Raw genomic sequence first — 17,783 nt, 5'->3', positions numbered from 1 at the left:
TGATCAACACACATGGTGTTATTGACCCACCTTTGATCAACCCACCTGATGTTATTGATCCACCTATGATCAACCCACCTGGTGTTATTGATCGACCTCTGATCAACCCACCTGGTGTTATTGATCCACCTATGATAAACCCACCTGGTGTTATTGATCCTCCTATGATCAACCCACCTGGTGTTGATCCACCTATGATCAACCCACCTGGTTTTATTGATCCACCTGTGATCAACCCACCTGCTTTTATTGATCCACCTATGATCAACCCACCTGGTGTCATTGATCCACCTTTGATCAACCCACCTGGTGTTCTTGATCCACCTATGATCAACCCAACTGGTGTGATTGATACACCTATGATCAACCCACCTGGTTTTATTGATCCACCTATGATCAACCCACCTGGTGTTGATCCACCTATGATCAACCAACCTGGTGCTACTGATCCACCTATGATCAACTCACCTTGTGTTGTTGATCCACCTTTGATCAACCCACCTGGTGTTATTGATCCACCTATGATCAACCCACATGGTTTTGATCCATCGATGATCAACCCACCTGGTGTTGTTGATCCACCTATGATCAACTCACCTGGTGTTGTTGATCCACCTATCATCAACCCACCTGGTGTTGATCCACCTATGATCAACCCACCTGGTGGTGATCCACCTATTATCATCCCACCTGGTGTTATTGATCCACCTATGATCAACCCATCTGATGCTACTGATCCACCTATGATCAACTCACCTGGTGTTATTGATCCACCTATGATCAACCCACCTGGTCTTATTGATCCTCCTATGATCAACCCACCTGGTGTTATTGATCCACCTATGATCAACCCACCTGTTTTATTGATCCACCTATGAACAACCCACCTGGTGTTGATCCACCTATGATCAACCCACCTGGTGTTATTGATCCACCGATGATCAACCCACCTGGTTTTATTGATCCACCTGTGATCAACCCACTTAGTTTTATTGATCCACCTATGATCACCCCACCTGGTGTTCTTGATCCATCGATGATCAACCCACCTGGTGTTGTTGATCGACCTATGATCAACTCACCTGGTGTTGTTGATCCACCTCTGATCAACCCACCTGGTTTTGTTGATCCACCTATGATCAACCCACCTGGTGTTATTGATGCACCTATGATCAACCCACCTGGTTTTATTGATCCACCTATGATCATCCCACCTGGTGTTGATGCACCTACGATCAACCCACCTGGTGTTGATCCACCTGTGATCAACCCACTTAGTTTTATTGATCCACCTATGATCACACCACCTGGTGTTCTTGATCCATCGATGATCAACCCACCTGGTGTTGTTGATCGACCTATGATCAACTCACCTGGTGTTGTTGATCCACCTCTGATCAACCCACCTGGTTTTATTGATCCACCTATGATCAACCCACCTGGTGTTATTGATCAACCTATGATCAACCCACCTGGTTTTATTGATCCACCTATGATCAACCCACCTGGTGTTGATCAACCTATGATCAACCCACCTGGTGTTGATCCACCTATGATCAACCCACCTGGTGTTATTGATCCACCCATGATCAACCCACCTGGTGCAACTGATCCACCTATGATCAACCCACCGAGTGTTGTTGATCCACCTATGATCAACCCACCTGGTGTTTCTGGTGCAGGGATAATGTGGAATGTCATGTTAAGCATGTTCAGTTTGTCGTTTTAAGGGTTAACTGGAGTATCACGTGACACTGTGGTCCCTGCAGGTGGATCACACAGAGGACGGTGAAAACACGTCGAATTGCGCCATTTCCCTTTGAGATATCACGATGTACAGTACATACTGTACATCGTTTTGGCCCCACCTTTCAATGGTGAAGAATTACTTGAAAAATTAAACAGATATTCTCGGATCCGGATCCGGATCTTCACCAAAATCGAATCAGTTCGTCCTTGTCGCACACCCAACCTGTCCACACCAAGTTTCATCGGAATCCATGCACACCGCTTTAAGATATCCTGCTCACAGACAAAAAGACAAACAAATAGGTGAATACCGAACGGGCGTCCACGTTCGGTGGCACAGGTAACGAGAAATTCCCTGACTGGGGTCTCGTGCCCACACTCGAAGTCTCATGTGCACACTCAGGGTCTCGTGCCCACACTCGGGGTCTCATGTGCACTCTCAGGGTCTCGTGCCCACATTCGGGGTCTCATGTGCACACTCAGGGTCTCGTGCCCACACTCGAGGTCCCGTGCCCTCACTTAGGGTCTCGTGTCCACACTCGGGGTCTCATGCCCACACTCGGGGTCTCGTGTAAATACCTGCGGTCTCGTGCCCACACTCGGGGTCTCTTGCCCACACTCGGGGTCTCGTGCCCACACTCGGGGTCTCGTGCCCACACTCGGGGTCTCTTGCCCACACTCTCGGTCTCGTGTCCACACTCGGGGTCTCGTGCCCACACTCCGGATCCGGATCCGGATCTACACCAAAATTGAATTGATTAGTCTTTATCACACACCCAACCTGTCCACTAAGTTCCGGCTTCATTCGTCCATAACCTTATGAGAGATCCTGCTATATATCGATTTTGGCCCAATCTCTCAATGGGAAAGAATCACTGAAAAACATTCAAGTATCGGGATCCCGATCTTCACCAAAATATAATCATTTCATCCTTGTCACACATCCAACCTCTCCACCAAATTTTCTCCAAATCTGTCCACAACCTTTGAGATATCCTGTTCACAGACAGACAAACTGACAAAAACACAGACAGTGGTGAAAACATAACCTCCATTCACCTTCGGTGGCAGAGGTAAGAGGAGCACAACAGAGTTGGTGAAATATTTCAAGAGCACCAATGCCTCTGGTATAGAGAGAAGGTTTTAATGGTTTAAAGGAGGGGAATCTTGGAAGTGACAGCAGTTGTGTGAAGTTAGGAGCTCTTTTCATGACAGATCATTGAAAGCCTTTCATTCCATGATACTTGACAAAGGACCTCCCCTTTCTCAGAATCACAAGGCAGCAGTGGGCTTTGGAGGCCAAATCGCAGATATCATCTGTCCAATTAGACAGGATGTAGTTTATTTTGAGATTTGGGAGTTTGAGAAAGTGCTCATCTTCAAGAGAAATATGTGAGGACGAGGAGTGTGTGTTGGGGTTGAGATAGGTTGGGAGGGGAGGTGGGGGGGGGGGTCGTATTGTCGTACAGAAAAAAAATAACCTGGTGAGTGGAGAGGGCTACTCGGAAGAAAACAGGACCATTCAGCCTTATAAGAGATTGTGGTTGATCCCATGGAGTATCGAAATATTTGAAATTCAACCATTCTCCACGTGTCTGATGTTCAGTGAGATTGCTCTCATGATGGTGTGGCACATGCATCATGGACCAAAAGGCTTTTTCCTCCTGTCTTGATTTCCTAATGTTACAATATAAACTCAATATGTCTTGTACAATATGAACTTGTACAATATGAACTTGTACAATATGAACTTGTACAATATGAACTTCCTTTCCTCCAAAATAAGTTTCTGCTCACACTAAGTGACCCAAAAACCAAAAGATTTCCACTGTAAGGCTAACCACCTGCTCGATGAAGAAGTCAACCTGTGATTCTCCATGATTACATGGTCAAAGTATTCAGTTTGATCTGGAGAGAAGGGCTATTATTAATCAGTTAGAAGTCAGTCAAATTTATAGATGCATCTTTAAATTCGAAGCAAAGGTTGGGAGGATACTCGAGAAGTATGCACACTTCCCTCCAAGCTGTTTCGCTTTTCGTGCTCGTCCGCCATTTCGAGCTCATCCTCATTTCATTTCGAGCTCTTCCGCCATTTCGAGCTCGTCTGCCATTTCGTGCTTGTCCGCCATTTTGAGCTCGTCCGCCATTTCGGACTCGTCCGCCATTTCGAGCTCGTCCGCCATTTTGGGCCGCCCGCCATTTTGAGCTGTCCGCCATTTTGGACTCGTCCGCCATTTCGAGCTCGTCCGCCATTTCGGGCTCGCCTGCCATTTTGGACTCGTCCGCCATTTTGGGCTCGCCCGCCATTTCGGACTCGTCTGCCATTTTGAGCTCGTCCGCCATTTCGGGCTCGTCCGCCATTTTGAGCTCGTCCGCCATTTCGAGCTTGTCCGCCATTTCGGGCTCGCCTGCCATTTTGGGCTCGTCCGCCATTTTGGGCTCGTCTGCCATTTTGGGCTCGTCTGCCATTTTGGGCTCGCCCGCCATTTTGAGCTCATCCTCCATTTCAAGCTCGTCCTCCATTTCAAGCTCGCCCGCCATTTCGAGCTTGTCCGCTATAACAGAGACAGGTGATCATCCTCTCTTATGGAAAGGACATTCCAGACACTCACCCAAAGTGACAGCCTCAGGTTAACCCAAGGAGACCGTCGTCTGGTGTACGAAACCTGAGCACCACTGGGACACACACGTGACCGTAATCTGACCCGGGAAGGTTACCCCGTGGTTTTCCTTCTATCATCATGAATGGGGGTCCCGAAGGGTCCTGAATTAACTTTTCCCTCAAAAGTTGATGGAATCAATCGGAACTTGCACAGACACAATGTCGGGGTTCCTCATTAATCCCTGAAAGTTTCAGCTTCCTCGGTAAAATCCTTCCGGAGGAGTAATACATACCCACCTACATACCCACATACCCATATATAACTCCGTTATGGAGGGAAGATTTTCGATAAAGACAAAAACAGAAAATAAAGAACGTTGATTCGTATCGAGGGAATAATCATCGACGAACTCGGACTCGATTTTCCACTTTCACAACACAATGTGAAACACAAACAATCCGTTAAAACGAAACGTTCAATCTTTGTATTTATTTTAAATCATGGACACGTGATGTGGCGGGAACCAATCAGACACCGCGATCTCCCTGTTCGCTTTTTCCCCAAACAGCTCGCGCTCTTCACTCGGTTACCACAGCGTACCGTCCTTCACCGACACGACGTGCGGTCCACCATGACCCGAGATCTCAGAGCGAACACCTCGGGATCCCCGGGAGGTTCTCCGGAAGACCGCGGGTCCATGGTCGGTTCACCCGAGACCCGGTACGTGACGTTCACCCTGTACCGAGAACTTGTGTTTCCCGTGCTGATCCGTGCTGTGTACAAACACAGGAACTCATTGATTTCGTGAATGTCATGATATCTGGAGCGGAGCCGTAATTGAATTGTGAATGGAAATCCCATGCATGACATGTTACCCTCCCTCCCTCTTGCACATGTATGACATCATTTTATCCCTCATCACTTCATTCCTCTTTAATCTCGTTCACAACAAATCAGATGAAGATTTACTTGTGATTATGGGCCACTGCACCGGCACACAATGGCCTGTTCTTGAGGACTGCAGTGGCAGCTTTAACGTCCTTGAGGAATCACTGGATGAGAAGATTAGAGACTTACCTTTGCTTTCAGAGGAAGGTGTGCTCACTGATGCAACACCTTCCCTGTGAATCACCAGGTTGGGAGTTTATAGCTCGTCCTGTAACAACCTTATTTTAGGCCAAATTATGTTCAATAATATATTTAAAGATGTGATGGGTGAACTTCGTTTCCACTAAACCAGTCGGCTGTTTGTAAAGTAGAGTTGGTGAGAGTTTTCCAGGAAACTAATTAATTCTGCTCGATGGATGGAAGTCACAAGTTCAAGGTCAAAGTTTGACCCAAAAATCATTTTTCACGAAATTTTGACCTAAAACTGTGACCTCGACCTTTGACCTGCTGTATGAACTGTTATGAAACCATTGTCACGGGATAGGTATGTTTGTACCTACTCTGTTTATCTGTTTTGGAAAAAATATAAAAGTATACCTGGTGTTGGTTTAATGGTTGGGGTGGTGGACTTGGTTTACATGGGTCCTCAGTTCAAATCCCACTTACCTGTTGAATGAATACCAGGTGGGGTTGACTCAACTTGTCATCCTTCTGAGGTTGGCAAAGTGATACCAGCTTGCTGGGAGGATTGAGCCGTTTGAGTATCCTGTGTCAGAGTGGTCACCTGTCCAGGATTGTGTCCAATAACCCAGGTAACTGCTGTTGCAGCACTGATGCTCTCTCTGTACAGAGTGTGGTCTTCATGGATGGATCATAAAGGACACGTTTAACAACATTACCCATCACGAAGGGTCCAGGACTTGAATTCTCATGACCACCTGACTCATTTAATAATTTATAGATGATCATAACCTCTTTAAATTGAGGAAAGTGTGAAAATGTAAAGTTTAAAGATTAATTCGTGTTTGTTTACTTGTTTACCAGCAAATACTACCTGTCGCTTCGCTGATGGGAATATTCAAGATAGGAGGGAGAGGGGGAAGGGGACGAGGGAAAGGAGGGATGGGAAGGATAGAGGCGAGGAGGGAGGTGAGAGTGGATGGAAGTGAGAGGGGAAGAGGGAGAGAGGGGGGAGGGGAAGAGGGAGAGAGGGGGGAGGGGAAGGATCGAGGAGGAAGAAGGTTGGAGAGAGAAGAATAGGGGTGGGATAGTGAGGGATAGGGATGATAGAGAGTGATAGGGGTGAGAGAGGGGGAGGGGAAGGGGGAAAGTGTGGCGGGGGAGAGGAGGGAATTGACTGAATGCAATGGGTTCTTCGGTATTTGAATAGCAAAATGAATTATCTAAAACTTGTCCTTGTCCGATTTTTCATTTTCGTCCCAAGGTCGAGGTCACAAGGTCACAAACTTGGAAAACTGCGAATTTTGATGTAAAAATCATTCGATCGCCCAAACTTTGAGAGCGAGGATGACAATATTTTTTATGCATAATCTTGAGGTCATTCCCCACCTAAATTATTGAAACCATTTTGCTCTATCTCGAACACCTTGCCCGTGGCCCCTCCTTCAAGTTTGTTTTTACGCTGATTTCATCAAAGTATGGATAATCCGAGGAGTGCAAAATCCCATGTTGCCTATATGACGTTATATTGTTCCTGGAATGTTCCAGAGGAAGTTTTGCCACGAAAGGTCATAATCCTTGACCTTTGACCTTCAAAGGCCACAGAGGTTAAATTTTCAAAGTTGTTGGAATCGAACCGGGTTTTCGACCTTGTTCGACGAACTAACTCCAATAAGGTATAGCACGTATCCTGTTTCCTTATTTTAATGTCCACAACATTGTTTTGTGATTGGAGCCTGGTGTTGGCGCAGTGGTTAGGGCAGCGGCTTGGGATCCAAGAGGTCCTGAGTTCAAGCCCCGTTGAGCCACTGAATTAATACACCAGGGGGTTGACTCAGCCTGTCATCCTTCCGAGGTCAGCGAAATGAGTACCAGTATACTGGGCCGGTGTATACCCCGGTTAAAATAGGTGTACCATATCCCTGTGTCGTAAGAGGCGATCAGGGTTGCGTCAGGAAGGGCATCCGGCGTAAAACCTATGCCAAATCACTATGCGGATCATAATGGATGATCCGCTGTGGCGACCCCTAACGGGAGCAGCCGAAAGAAGAAGAAGAAGAACATTGTTTTGTGACCTTTAAAGGTTTTGCAAAGGTCAAATTTTGAAAGTTGTCGTCAAACTTGGTCAATACGTCATTATGCCAACAAGATTCGCCGGCCATGAAATGAAAATGTTTATGACTGCTTTTGGGCCTCACTGGCCTTAAATGCAGTGAATAAATAATAATAATAATAATAATAATAATAATAATAATAATAATAAAAATAATACCGTGACCAAATTACCTTGTGACCGTTTTACCGTGACCAAGTTTCCCGTGACCAAGTTTCCTGTGACCAAATTTCCTGTGACCAAATTACCTACATTCGAACAGACACGCGTCGAGGGGGCGGGGTTTTCCCTGCTCGACCATAACCCCGACCAGAAAGGGCGGATCCATGGAGGTCCCTGTCCAATCAGGACGATCAGCGCGTCAGCCCCGCCCCACTCAGAGTCTCAAAGTGTGAGTGTTTGCAGAGTTGTCGAGTTCGGAGGGTTCATAATTCAGAGAGTTGGTAGTTCTTTGGAGGGAGCAGTTCTTGGAAGGCAGTTTGGGTTGGTTTTGTTGCTTAAATTTTTTATTTGTTTATTTATTTGTGCAGAGATCTCAGGATCGGAGTGGAATTTGCATCGCATTCACATACGTAACGAAGCTTCAGTGTGTTTTAAAATGAGTGTAACTTTTCATGGAACCAACTTGCTTCCCGTTCTCTTCTTGGTTTAATGGAACCAACCAACACCAATGGAACCATAAGGTGTACAATTGTTTTCTCTTTTCTTTCCTTCAGGGATTTCAAGGAAAAACTGGGCCACCTGGTCCTCCAGGAGTCATTGGACCTCAGGTAAAGACAAGAGCAAGTTCATCAATAATATATTTTCCTGGAAGCCTTCATGCCACAGACAGTGATGGAATGATTTATTTCGCATTGATAGACGATGATATATGAGTGTGTTCTGTGTGATGTCACAATTGGTGAATCTTCGAGATGTTGGATGCAGCACTCACAACATCCTTCTGAGGACATGTGAAGTCTGCTTCCTTTCACTCTTCACATGTATTATTGTCCTTTTATCCACAAGAGTGGAAGAATTAATGAGTGCCAGGAATCGAATCCTTGGTGTGTGTGTGTGTGTGTGTGTGTGTGTGTGTGTGTGTGTGTGTGTGTGTGTGTGTGTGTGTGTGTGTGTGTGTGTGTGTGTGTGTGTGTGTGTGTGTATGTGTGTGTGTGTGTGTGTGTATGTGTGTGTGTGTGTGTGTGTTTACACAGTTGTTTCGATGTATGTGTGCACATTAAATGTGTGTAAATTTACAACTGTGTGTGTGTGGGTCATTGTGTACGCATGTGTATAATTGTTGGAGTGAAGTGTTGAAGTGACAATATAATTGGACTTGATCACAGGTGTTATTTGTGATCAGTGTTATCATTATGTTAATTTCGTTTTTTTTCTCATTGCTTTTTTTGGGTTCAACAGGCCAGACTGGACCCATGGGAGAGCTGGGTCACCCTGGCCCTCCTGGCCCACCGGGTGAGCTGGGACTGCCAGGTTCAGATGGAAAAGAAGGCATGAAGGTCGGAAATAAGTTTTATGTTTATACTGCCATACAATTTTTAGTTAAAGCAACAACCAACAACAACAACAACAACAACAACAAACAAGGGGTTGGGAGTAATTTGGGTGTTGAAATGTGTTTCGATAAACAGTATGAGTAAAGGTGATAACTCGATTTTGCAATTTCAGATTGATAGTTGAGGGTATAAACTGAATTTTAATCTCACTCTCCAGGGATTGATGTTGTATTAAATTATTTAACACAGGTGTTTAAACTCTGACACAAATTCAGGTAAATTGGTCTCAATGTAAAGTTATGAGAACACACTTGTTCGATAAGAAAAGTATAATTCCTGGATGCTGTCCTTCGAATAACCCAAGTGGTTTTTAATGACCTTTGTTGAACCTTTCACCTCCAAAATCATTGTTTTTAATCTTACCGTTCATATTGACCCCCAGGATATCCATGGTAATCGTCATGGCCATGAAAGTTAGAGTTTATAATCTGTCCCTCACCTCTTGATCTCTCAAAATCTTGGAGTTACTCAGTGAGGACGAGAATATGGAATACCCACACTGTTGATGAGAGTGGAAAAATCACGACAACACTCTCAATGTCAAACTTCCAGGGTTATCGTATCCATAGGCTCATGAATTACCCCCACAAGTGTGTGGATCAGGTGGTTTATTCTCATCACACCAAGCTCCTCGACGCACATTCGTGGAGCACCCAAAACCCCCATCATAACACGTCATCAACTTGGGAAAAACACAAGCTATGGTAAAGCAAGCTCAAGACACAGCTGCTTGTTCTACTGTCTGTGTAGCATCATTGGCTGGGGGTACAGCTGTGCAACTGATGCAATACCCTCTGCTGATTCTGTCAGGAATTTTTAATTTGTTCATGGTGCCAGCGATAGCTCACCTACTCTTCAAAAGGACACCGTGGGATCTTTAACGTCCACCAACTAATCCCAGGAGATGGGACGTGTATGTTTACGTCCAACCAAGCGACGGAACACACATTTATGAATCACCCTGCCTGTGAAACACTGGGATGACAGTTTAAAGCTGGGTTTGGATTCAAAGCTAGGCTGGACAGCTTAAAAGTGAGTGTACCAACCTGTGGGCCATTCTGCCAGCCCAAGACACCCACTGTCCCCTTTTAAAAACTTAACCAAACAGGTGTGGTAATCTTAATCCTGATGAAGCAGCACTTTATGGATGGAAAGAAGTAAATTAATACAGAGGTCTCATAATAATTAGCATTCTCAGGTCTCACACTCAGAGGTCTCAGGACTTATTTGTCTCGAAAAACAAATCATGAAAATCACAATGACTAAATTATGTTTTCCTTCCATCTCATCTGAAATGCGGTCGATGAAAGACTTCCCTGGAAAGAAATCACATCATATATATACCAGAGTTCATGACTGGGAAGTTTATCATTGAGCCGGTATAAAATAGTAGGATCAATATGTCACATGACCCCCAAAAAATTGCAAGAAAACGTTTTATGGAATCTTTTTGTTTTATTTGGTCTTCAGAACAACATATTAAAAGTTACCAAAAATTGACTACCACAAAGGGTCTAAATACGGCATTAGTAAAAATAACTAAATAGACGATTGACATCCAAACAAAAACTGATTAAAATACTCCAAAATACCAAAAGTGTTGCACAGTCTCCCCTCGAGAAATTAGTTTTGATCTGTCGAGCGTATGTTCCAACGTTCCTTCCACCGAATATTTAGTCTTCATTTTCATCATCTGAAACTGGCTCAGTAACCACATAACCACAGTTGCCTTCTTGGCAAGGTCTGCAAGCTCTGGTCCATTCAAGGCCATGTTTATTACAGCTACATTTCAGTATGCTCCATCCTGTAGTGCAGTTGCAATGGATCATTTTGAGCAGAATGTCTGGTGCAGGGCTCTGATGCATCAGGAGTGGAATATTTTTGTCCTCTTGCACATCCAAGCCCCATTCAGTAGGGTTCATGCCGTCTTCCTTGCCCATCCAAACCATGACTTGTCGGTACGTCTGCCGAGAGTGAAGGTTTGTGACTCAGGTTGTTGGACGCATTCTTTTTGATTGTCACGAAGGTCTCTGCGGCCACTTTCATGAAAAGCAACTTGTTGCGTAATGATGCCAAAGAGTCAGATTCGGTTCCGTTAAACAAGGACACAATTGCCTTGCAACAAGTGGTTTCTACAGTAAATTGATCTACCATTGGTGTGCAAAAGACCTGTGAACAGGCACGCAAGACAGATTCACCCTTGATGACTTTTTGGACAACAGATTTCTTCCCCATCCCAAAGATTCTCAAAGTAGTGTCACATCCAGAGAAAGTATGAACAAACAGTAGATCAGAGCAGACATCGTCACCAAGTAACCGTTTCAGAACTTCGATTTTATTAACATTTGGTTTCCCCTTGTCTGACCTGAAGTACAGGGACTTGCATTCCTTCGAAGTTGCATGATACAGCAGCAATACCAGCAGATCGGTGTCTTCTCCGATCAGGGTTGTTGCATTGGAGGATGTCATTGTGACGGATGCTTTCACGATGTCCAAGTCTGCATCTCCTTCAGCTTGGAAGACATGACAGCTTTTCTGCCACAAGTGTTCAGAGATCAAGTGTATGAGGTCCTGTTTGTTCATAACATTTGAGAGGAAATCTTCCTTTCTCCCAAAGAATGTTGTTGTATCCGATATGTTGACCTTTTTCGAAACCAGAGCTCGACTTTGTCGCTGATTCGTATTGTCCTTTGTTCTTGGTCCTCCATCATATCCATCAAAGACAACGGTGGCATTGCCGGACAGGTCTGATGTGAAAGAAGCGTCGGCATCGGCAATTGAGCTGGAGGTGCTGCCTTCGGTCCATTTCAGTCGATGTAGAAGTGAACCACCATCTAGAACATAGCGATCAGTCTCTGGAATGGACTGAATAACTGCATCTTCTGATGAAGTAACATGCGTCATGAAGTAACATGATGAAGTATGGCGTCCAGAAGTTGTGCTTTTTCTGGATTCTGCACACGATTCTTTGCTTCAAACAAGGATGGAGGATATGGGGAAAGTTCACATTTCATTCCCTCATCGAGGCACAGATTTGCCTGCTGAGATACCACAAGGAACCTCTGAAATAACAGTGCTGGATCAATGGCTCAATCCTCGGTGATCTTTTTTGGCCTGGGTTGATGTTCGTGTCCTCACTGCAGTGTTTCATTTGTGCGAATCCGAGAAGACAGATTGTCCTTCCATTTTATTCACTGTGTTTCTGCCAACAATGAAAAGGTCTTGCACATTGACATCCTCATTAGCATTTATACCTGTGATGATGTCACGAAGGGTCACCTCATCCGAGAATGGAGAATGTTGTTCAAGCTTTGTGGCAATTTTGGCCAAGTCCATCGTGTCCATGTCTATTTGTGATGCAGATTCCTCTTTGTGCTGTTCGCTCATTGTTTATACGGTTCGACAGAATTCCTGCATGGCGTAGCTGTTGCTGGAGGATACTGGAGACGACATTGTCCAAACAGCTCTTTGATGTTCAGTCATTCCACTTCCTCTTGTCAGGCCCCCTGTACATTTAATGGACCACATCAGGGTCTGTTTGATCACAAAGTCTGATCCAAGGCCAGCCCAGCGTTGGTCGGTGCGTTGAATCACGTGGAATCCGTTTCTGAATTTCGAAAATACTGCAAAGTTTTCAGTTTCTCACGCCTGCATCTTCTGCAGGTAAAGATAAGCAGACTGCAGATGAGTAGGGTGAATATACTGGTTCCAGCTCACTTTTCCCCATGTAAATGAATGGGGGATTTTCAGCGATTCCCTTTTTTTTTCCCTAAAAATAAACCCCCTTTTTATCCGTTTTTCCCTGCTGTGCAGGGGTTTGGCTTTTTGTGAGGCAATGTTTTCTGGTCGGATGCCCTTCCTGGACGCCTCTTACAACACAGGGATATGGTACACCTATTCTAACCGGGGCATACACCGGGACCAGTATACTGGTACTCATTTCGCCGACCTCGTAAGGATGACAGGCTGAGTCAACCCCCTGGTGTTAATTCAGCAGCTGAGCGGGATTCGAACTCGGGACACTGGGATCCCAAGCCGCCACCCGAACCACTAACCCAACACCAGGCTTTGTATATATATAACCAGGCTATCCCAAGGTATATTTATTTGTCTCCCCTTTTAACCTGGAGGTTGATCAGCTCACTCATTGAACCTATAAAGATTTGTTCATTCTCAAATTCCTTCAATAGTTTAATTTTCTTTGCACAATAATCCCCATCTAAAATATTGACAAACAAAACATTTGAATCTTTATATTTTTTAAGATACCCCTTTTGTGCCATTACGAAATGATAAACTTCTCTTAATGCTCTTGTTTGACCACCTCCTGAGCCACATATCATTTTGAGATTATAGTAAATTGTTTTTTCATTGTTCAATTGATAACCATCAAAGTTTTCAGTCCATTCAAGGATATTCATTTTTTTCTTTACATCCTCTAACTTACTACTTTTTAAATTGATTCGCTTATTTGTTTTATTTACCTTTGTTTTAGTTATTTTTTCAATAAGACTTATTTGATATTTTTCACATTCATTATGTTTTCCATTTATATACCAAGACTGAGATTTTCTCCACTCTTTAGTTTGATTAATACTTGGTTTAACCATTTATATATTGTGAATAAACGCGGCGGTAGCCCTTAAAAAACCCTAACCCATCTTCCCATCGTTAAAACGCAATCTATTTTATACACTCTATCATACAATATCCATATGGAACACAATCTATTCCATTATCTAAAATAAATCTCTTATCATCAAAGGCTCCTAATGCCTTTTTATTTACTTCTTCACTATATATGTTATGTTTATAACTTCTTATTGTATTCATTTTCCTGTATTCTTCTTTCTTATTCATCAAACAATTATAATAATTTCTAAAAGTTATTGATTTCTTTATTACATATTTCTTTATTCCCTTTAACCTCTTATCAATCTGATCACCATACTTATAAGCATATGCCTTTGCTCTCAATCCAATAAACTCACTCATTACTTTTCCACCCAACTCATCCTTAAACTTACCAATAACCTTTTCATTCTTTTTGGAAAATAACTCACTCTTCTTGCTGAAATTACTTGTATCATATACTCCAATATTTTTCCTCATATCTTTATAAACATCATCAGTTTTTATATCTAGGATAAAACTATCAGTGTCCATATACAACAATGAAACATTTTCACCATACTCTTTCTTTAAGTCATTATACAAATAATCATACATCAATATCTTTGATAAATCAAGAACTGCTGTTCCAATGTAAATTGGTTTATCCATTACAATACTTTCCTTTTTCATATGAATTGCAGAAAAGTTCTCTGAAAAAACCTCTTCTCTCTCAAAACTTGGTTTATTTATCAATCTCGAAGCTTCTTTCCAAGATGTTGCGAATCTAATGTTTTGCCTGTTTCTAACATTTTCCATAGTCTTTCCAAATACAGCATTATTCATTAATTTATAAAAATCCCCTTCAAATTTTACTTTTGTATTTGCTCTCATATCTGTATTGAATTGAATTTACTTTTTCACCCAAGGACTTTGTTTAAATTTTAAAACTCTATGAATTTTAGCTACTCTCAATTCTTCTCTCAAAAACTGTTTTAAGCTTCTCTGATGCAAAACATCTCTCTTTATCATAGAATGTTGTTAATAACTTTTCTGTTGATTTACCTTTAATATTAAAACTTTTATGATAATCACTTAACCATTCTTTCTTTGGGGTTTCTTTCTCACATGCAAAAGGAAGATCTTTATGCTTATTATGAAGATCACTCGGGTACCTCAAATCAACTTCAAAATAATAACCTTCTTCTTCGTCATTCAATTCCTCTTGAGAAGAAATAACAATATTCATCAAAGCCTTTTCATAATCCTTTTCTTCCACCCACTCCAATTTACCATAAGGCAGAGATTGAGACATTGCCCATCCATACAAATTATTAGCATCAAAATACATCAAATAATTACTATCTTTTTCACTATCATAATTTGGAAGATATTTATTATTTGCTTTAGCATATCTTTTTGAACATACTTGTGATATTCCACCTCTGTTAGACTTCTCAATCATCAAAAGCATATCAACATCACTGATGAAATCTATATCTTGTTTTGTCATTTTCAACATTGCACTCCAAGCTAAACCAGGAGCTGTGAAATAGTGGGCAGGGTCTAATCCATAACAATTTTTATTATGACAGAGTGATCTAAAAGCTTCAAACACATCAGCTAACAATAAAACATCTGTTTTTAGTTATAAATCATGATATTCTCCAAGGTTCTTTATCTTAAATAATTTCCATATTTCTTGTGCGTGTTTATATTCCTTATCACTTATCTCTACTTCATAAAGGTTATTATAGAAACTTTCTTTTGATGGAAGTTGTGTTTCTTTAAATCTCATAAATGAATCCATATAATCATAAGGATAAATTCCCTTACTTGTAAGAATTTTCTCTTTACTTTGAATTTCATTCCTTGTTTGAATTTCCTCTCTCGTAAGAATTCCTTCTTTTATCAGAATTTCATCTTTAATCAGAATTTCCTCTTTAGTTAGAATTTCATTCATTGTTCGAATTTTCTTTATAATTAGAATTTCATCTTCAGTTAGAATTTCTTCATTAATTAGAGTTTCCTCTTTACTTTGAATTCTCTCTTTAATCTGAATTTCCTCTTGAGTGAGAATTTCCTCTTTTGGAAAGAATGAATTAAGATTTGGAAAAGAGTCCGTGGAGCTTAGATTTGATGCGAGGAAGGCTAGTGGTGTTCCCATAAACTTGTAAGAATCAAGAAACCGAATACGAGTTATAGGTTTTGTGAATATCATTTTTGTAAATGAAATATACTTTTGACTTGTGTTTGTTATGGCAGAAATATTCCCTGGTGTTTTTGAAAGTTCATTTATAAATAGATGTGTATCATAGTTGGCGCTGTTGTGAAGAAAGACTGGAATAAAAGAAGGTAATTTATAATTAAGATTACAACAGGAATGAGCGGGACCTCTATATTTACCAGTAAGATGACAATGATCCCTAACTTTAGACTCCTTAATTTCCCCTCACAAATATGACAGATATTGTTCTTTCTAAATTCTAATTTTTCTTCTTTGGTTAATTTCATCGGTTCATTTGTTTCTTTCATTAATTTAGTGAGTCTTATACAATCCTTTTCTAATCGTTTTACAAACTCTTGTGAAGCTTTTTTTCCACGATAATGTTCAAGTTTGTTATACTTTTCTCCAACAGATGATTTGATATAATAACAGAAACCACAAGGAATATGTTTTTGATATTTATTTGTATGTGATTCTTTTGGATTAGGAGAAGCAGTATTAATCTTTTTAAGGATACACTCAAAATCAGCATATATCACAAATGGGTGCATGATAGATTTATTATAATCTTCAAAAGAAATCTTTTCACCAGGTTTAGGCATTGTAATTACAGCTGATTTATGATTACTACAATATTTTGAATGTTGTTCTAATCGTTCTTTTGTATGAAATGAATTAAGACATCGCTTACAAGGATATATTTTGTTTGCTGTTCTGAATACCTGAGAAGAGATTAATCTTGATAAACTATTGATGTATGTCTGTGTAATGTGAATTCTTTCCAACACTAAAATATAAAAGATCAATGTGTGTTTCTTCATTTTTATAGTTGTTTGAAATTTTTAATATTTGAACTTTGTTTGTATCCGTTAATCCATATACATTAATAGAAAGATTATTCTTTTTCTCAAATTTAGGAATATCTGTTAGTGGCATTGGGAATTTAAAATCTTTAATGTCCAAGGTATTCTCATATTTCATATATTGTTTTACTCTTTCTGAATTACATTTTGGTGGATGAAAGTGAGCAAGAACAGACCAGAGAAAACATTTATTATCATTATTCTTAATATTAACAACTGCCTTCTTTAGTTTTATTTCTTTTGGTAATTCAATATAAGAAGAAGCTTTAAGAGGGTTTGATTTTAGAATGTGTATATCTAAAACGATGATTTTTTTAATATTGAATCCACTTCCTACCACTGTATTATCAACATCCTCCTCTTGTCTTGATAGTTCTTCATAAACCCCACTATTCAAAAAATCTTGAAATGATGTTATAAAATGAAGATCTGTTCTCATATAAGGAGTTTGTTCTTCATCTTGTCTTTTCATATTCATTTTCACTCCCATATAAAACTTTAAAGTTTTCATTTCTTTTAATGTCTTTTTAATAAATTTTTCAACATCGGGTTTCACTATTTCAATTGATTCAGCTATTGATGATGGACCGGGTTCTCCAAATTGAAAAATCCTTATTTTTATATGCCCTTTAAATGCCCCATCAGTGTTTTCAATATAATAGTCTCCCTTTACTTTAAACTCATTTTTCTTGTGTTTTTGTGATTGAAGATGTTTATTATAACTACTCTTCAAAACATCCTTTGAACAGATATCACAATGTTTTCTTTCCAACTCAAGAGGAGATATTTTATGAAACACATTAAATGTGTGTTTGTTGGTTCGGAGGTGTTTTCTATAATGTTTATATTCGTGATTACAAACATCGCAGTATGTTGTATTCACCATATTTATATAATAAATCTTTGCTTAAACTAAAATTTTCTTGATGAAAATTTCGTTTATTTTACAGGTGAATCTGTGCTTAAAACCATTTTATCCTCCAACTTTTTCAC

At 40.9% G+C, this 17,783-nt stretch overlaps 1 protein-coding gene across 4 annotated transcripts in view; it reads left to right on the top strand.

Annotated features, from left to right (window-relative positions):
* LOC147007437 (uncharacterized) overlaps window positions 1-17,174 on the top strand; it is a 41,337-nt gene extending 24,163 nt beyond the window's left edge. Inside the window, exons 5-7 of one of the 4 annotated variants that reach the window (XM_085867155.1) lie at window positions 8,250-8,303; window positions 8,935-9,032; window positions 16,340-17,174. In XM_085867155.1, the coding sequence (XP_085723281.1) occupies window positions 8,250-8,303; window positions 8,935-9,030 (150 nt within the window). In that variant the 3' untranslated portion in view covers window positions 9,031-9,032; window positions 16,340-17,174. Of the gene's footprint in view, window positions 1-4,920; window positions 5,073-5,309; window positions 5,571-8,249; window positions 8,529-8,934; window positions 9,033-16,339 lie in introns of those variants that run through there. The other 3 variants (XM_085867156.1, XM_085867154.1, XM_085867153.1) reach the window with 3 other exon arrangements.
* Window positions 17,175-17,783: the final 609 nt, after the last annotated feature.

Source organism: Eptatretus burgeri, unplaced genomic scaffold (assembly GCF_056783735.1).
Source record: "Eptatretus burgeri isolate ZD-2024b unplaced genomic scaffold, Ebu_testis_v1 Ebu_testis_scaffold_170, whole genome shotgun sequence".
Taxonomy (NCBI): Eukaryota; Metazoa; Chordata; class Myxini; order Myxiniformes; family Myxinidae; genus Eptatretus; species Eptatretus burgeri.
This window is presented reverse-complemented; position numbering and strand designations above follow the sequence as displayed.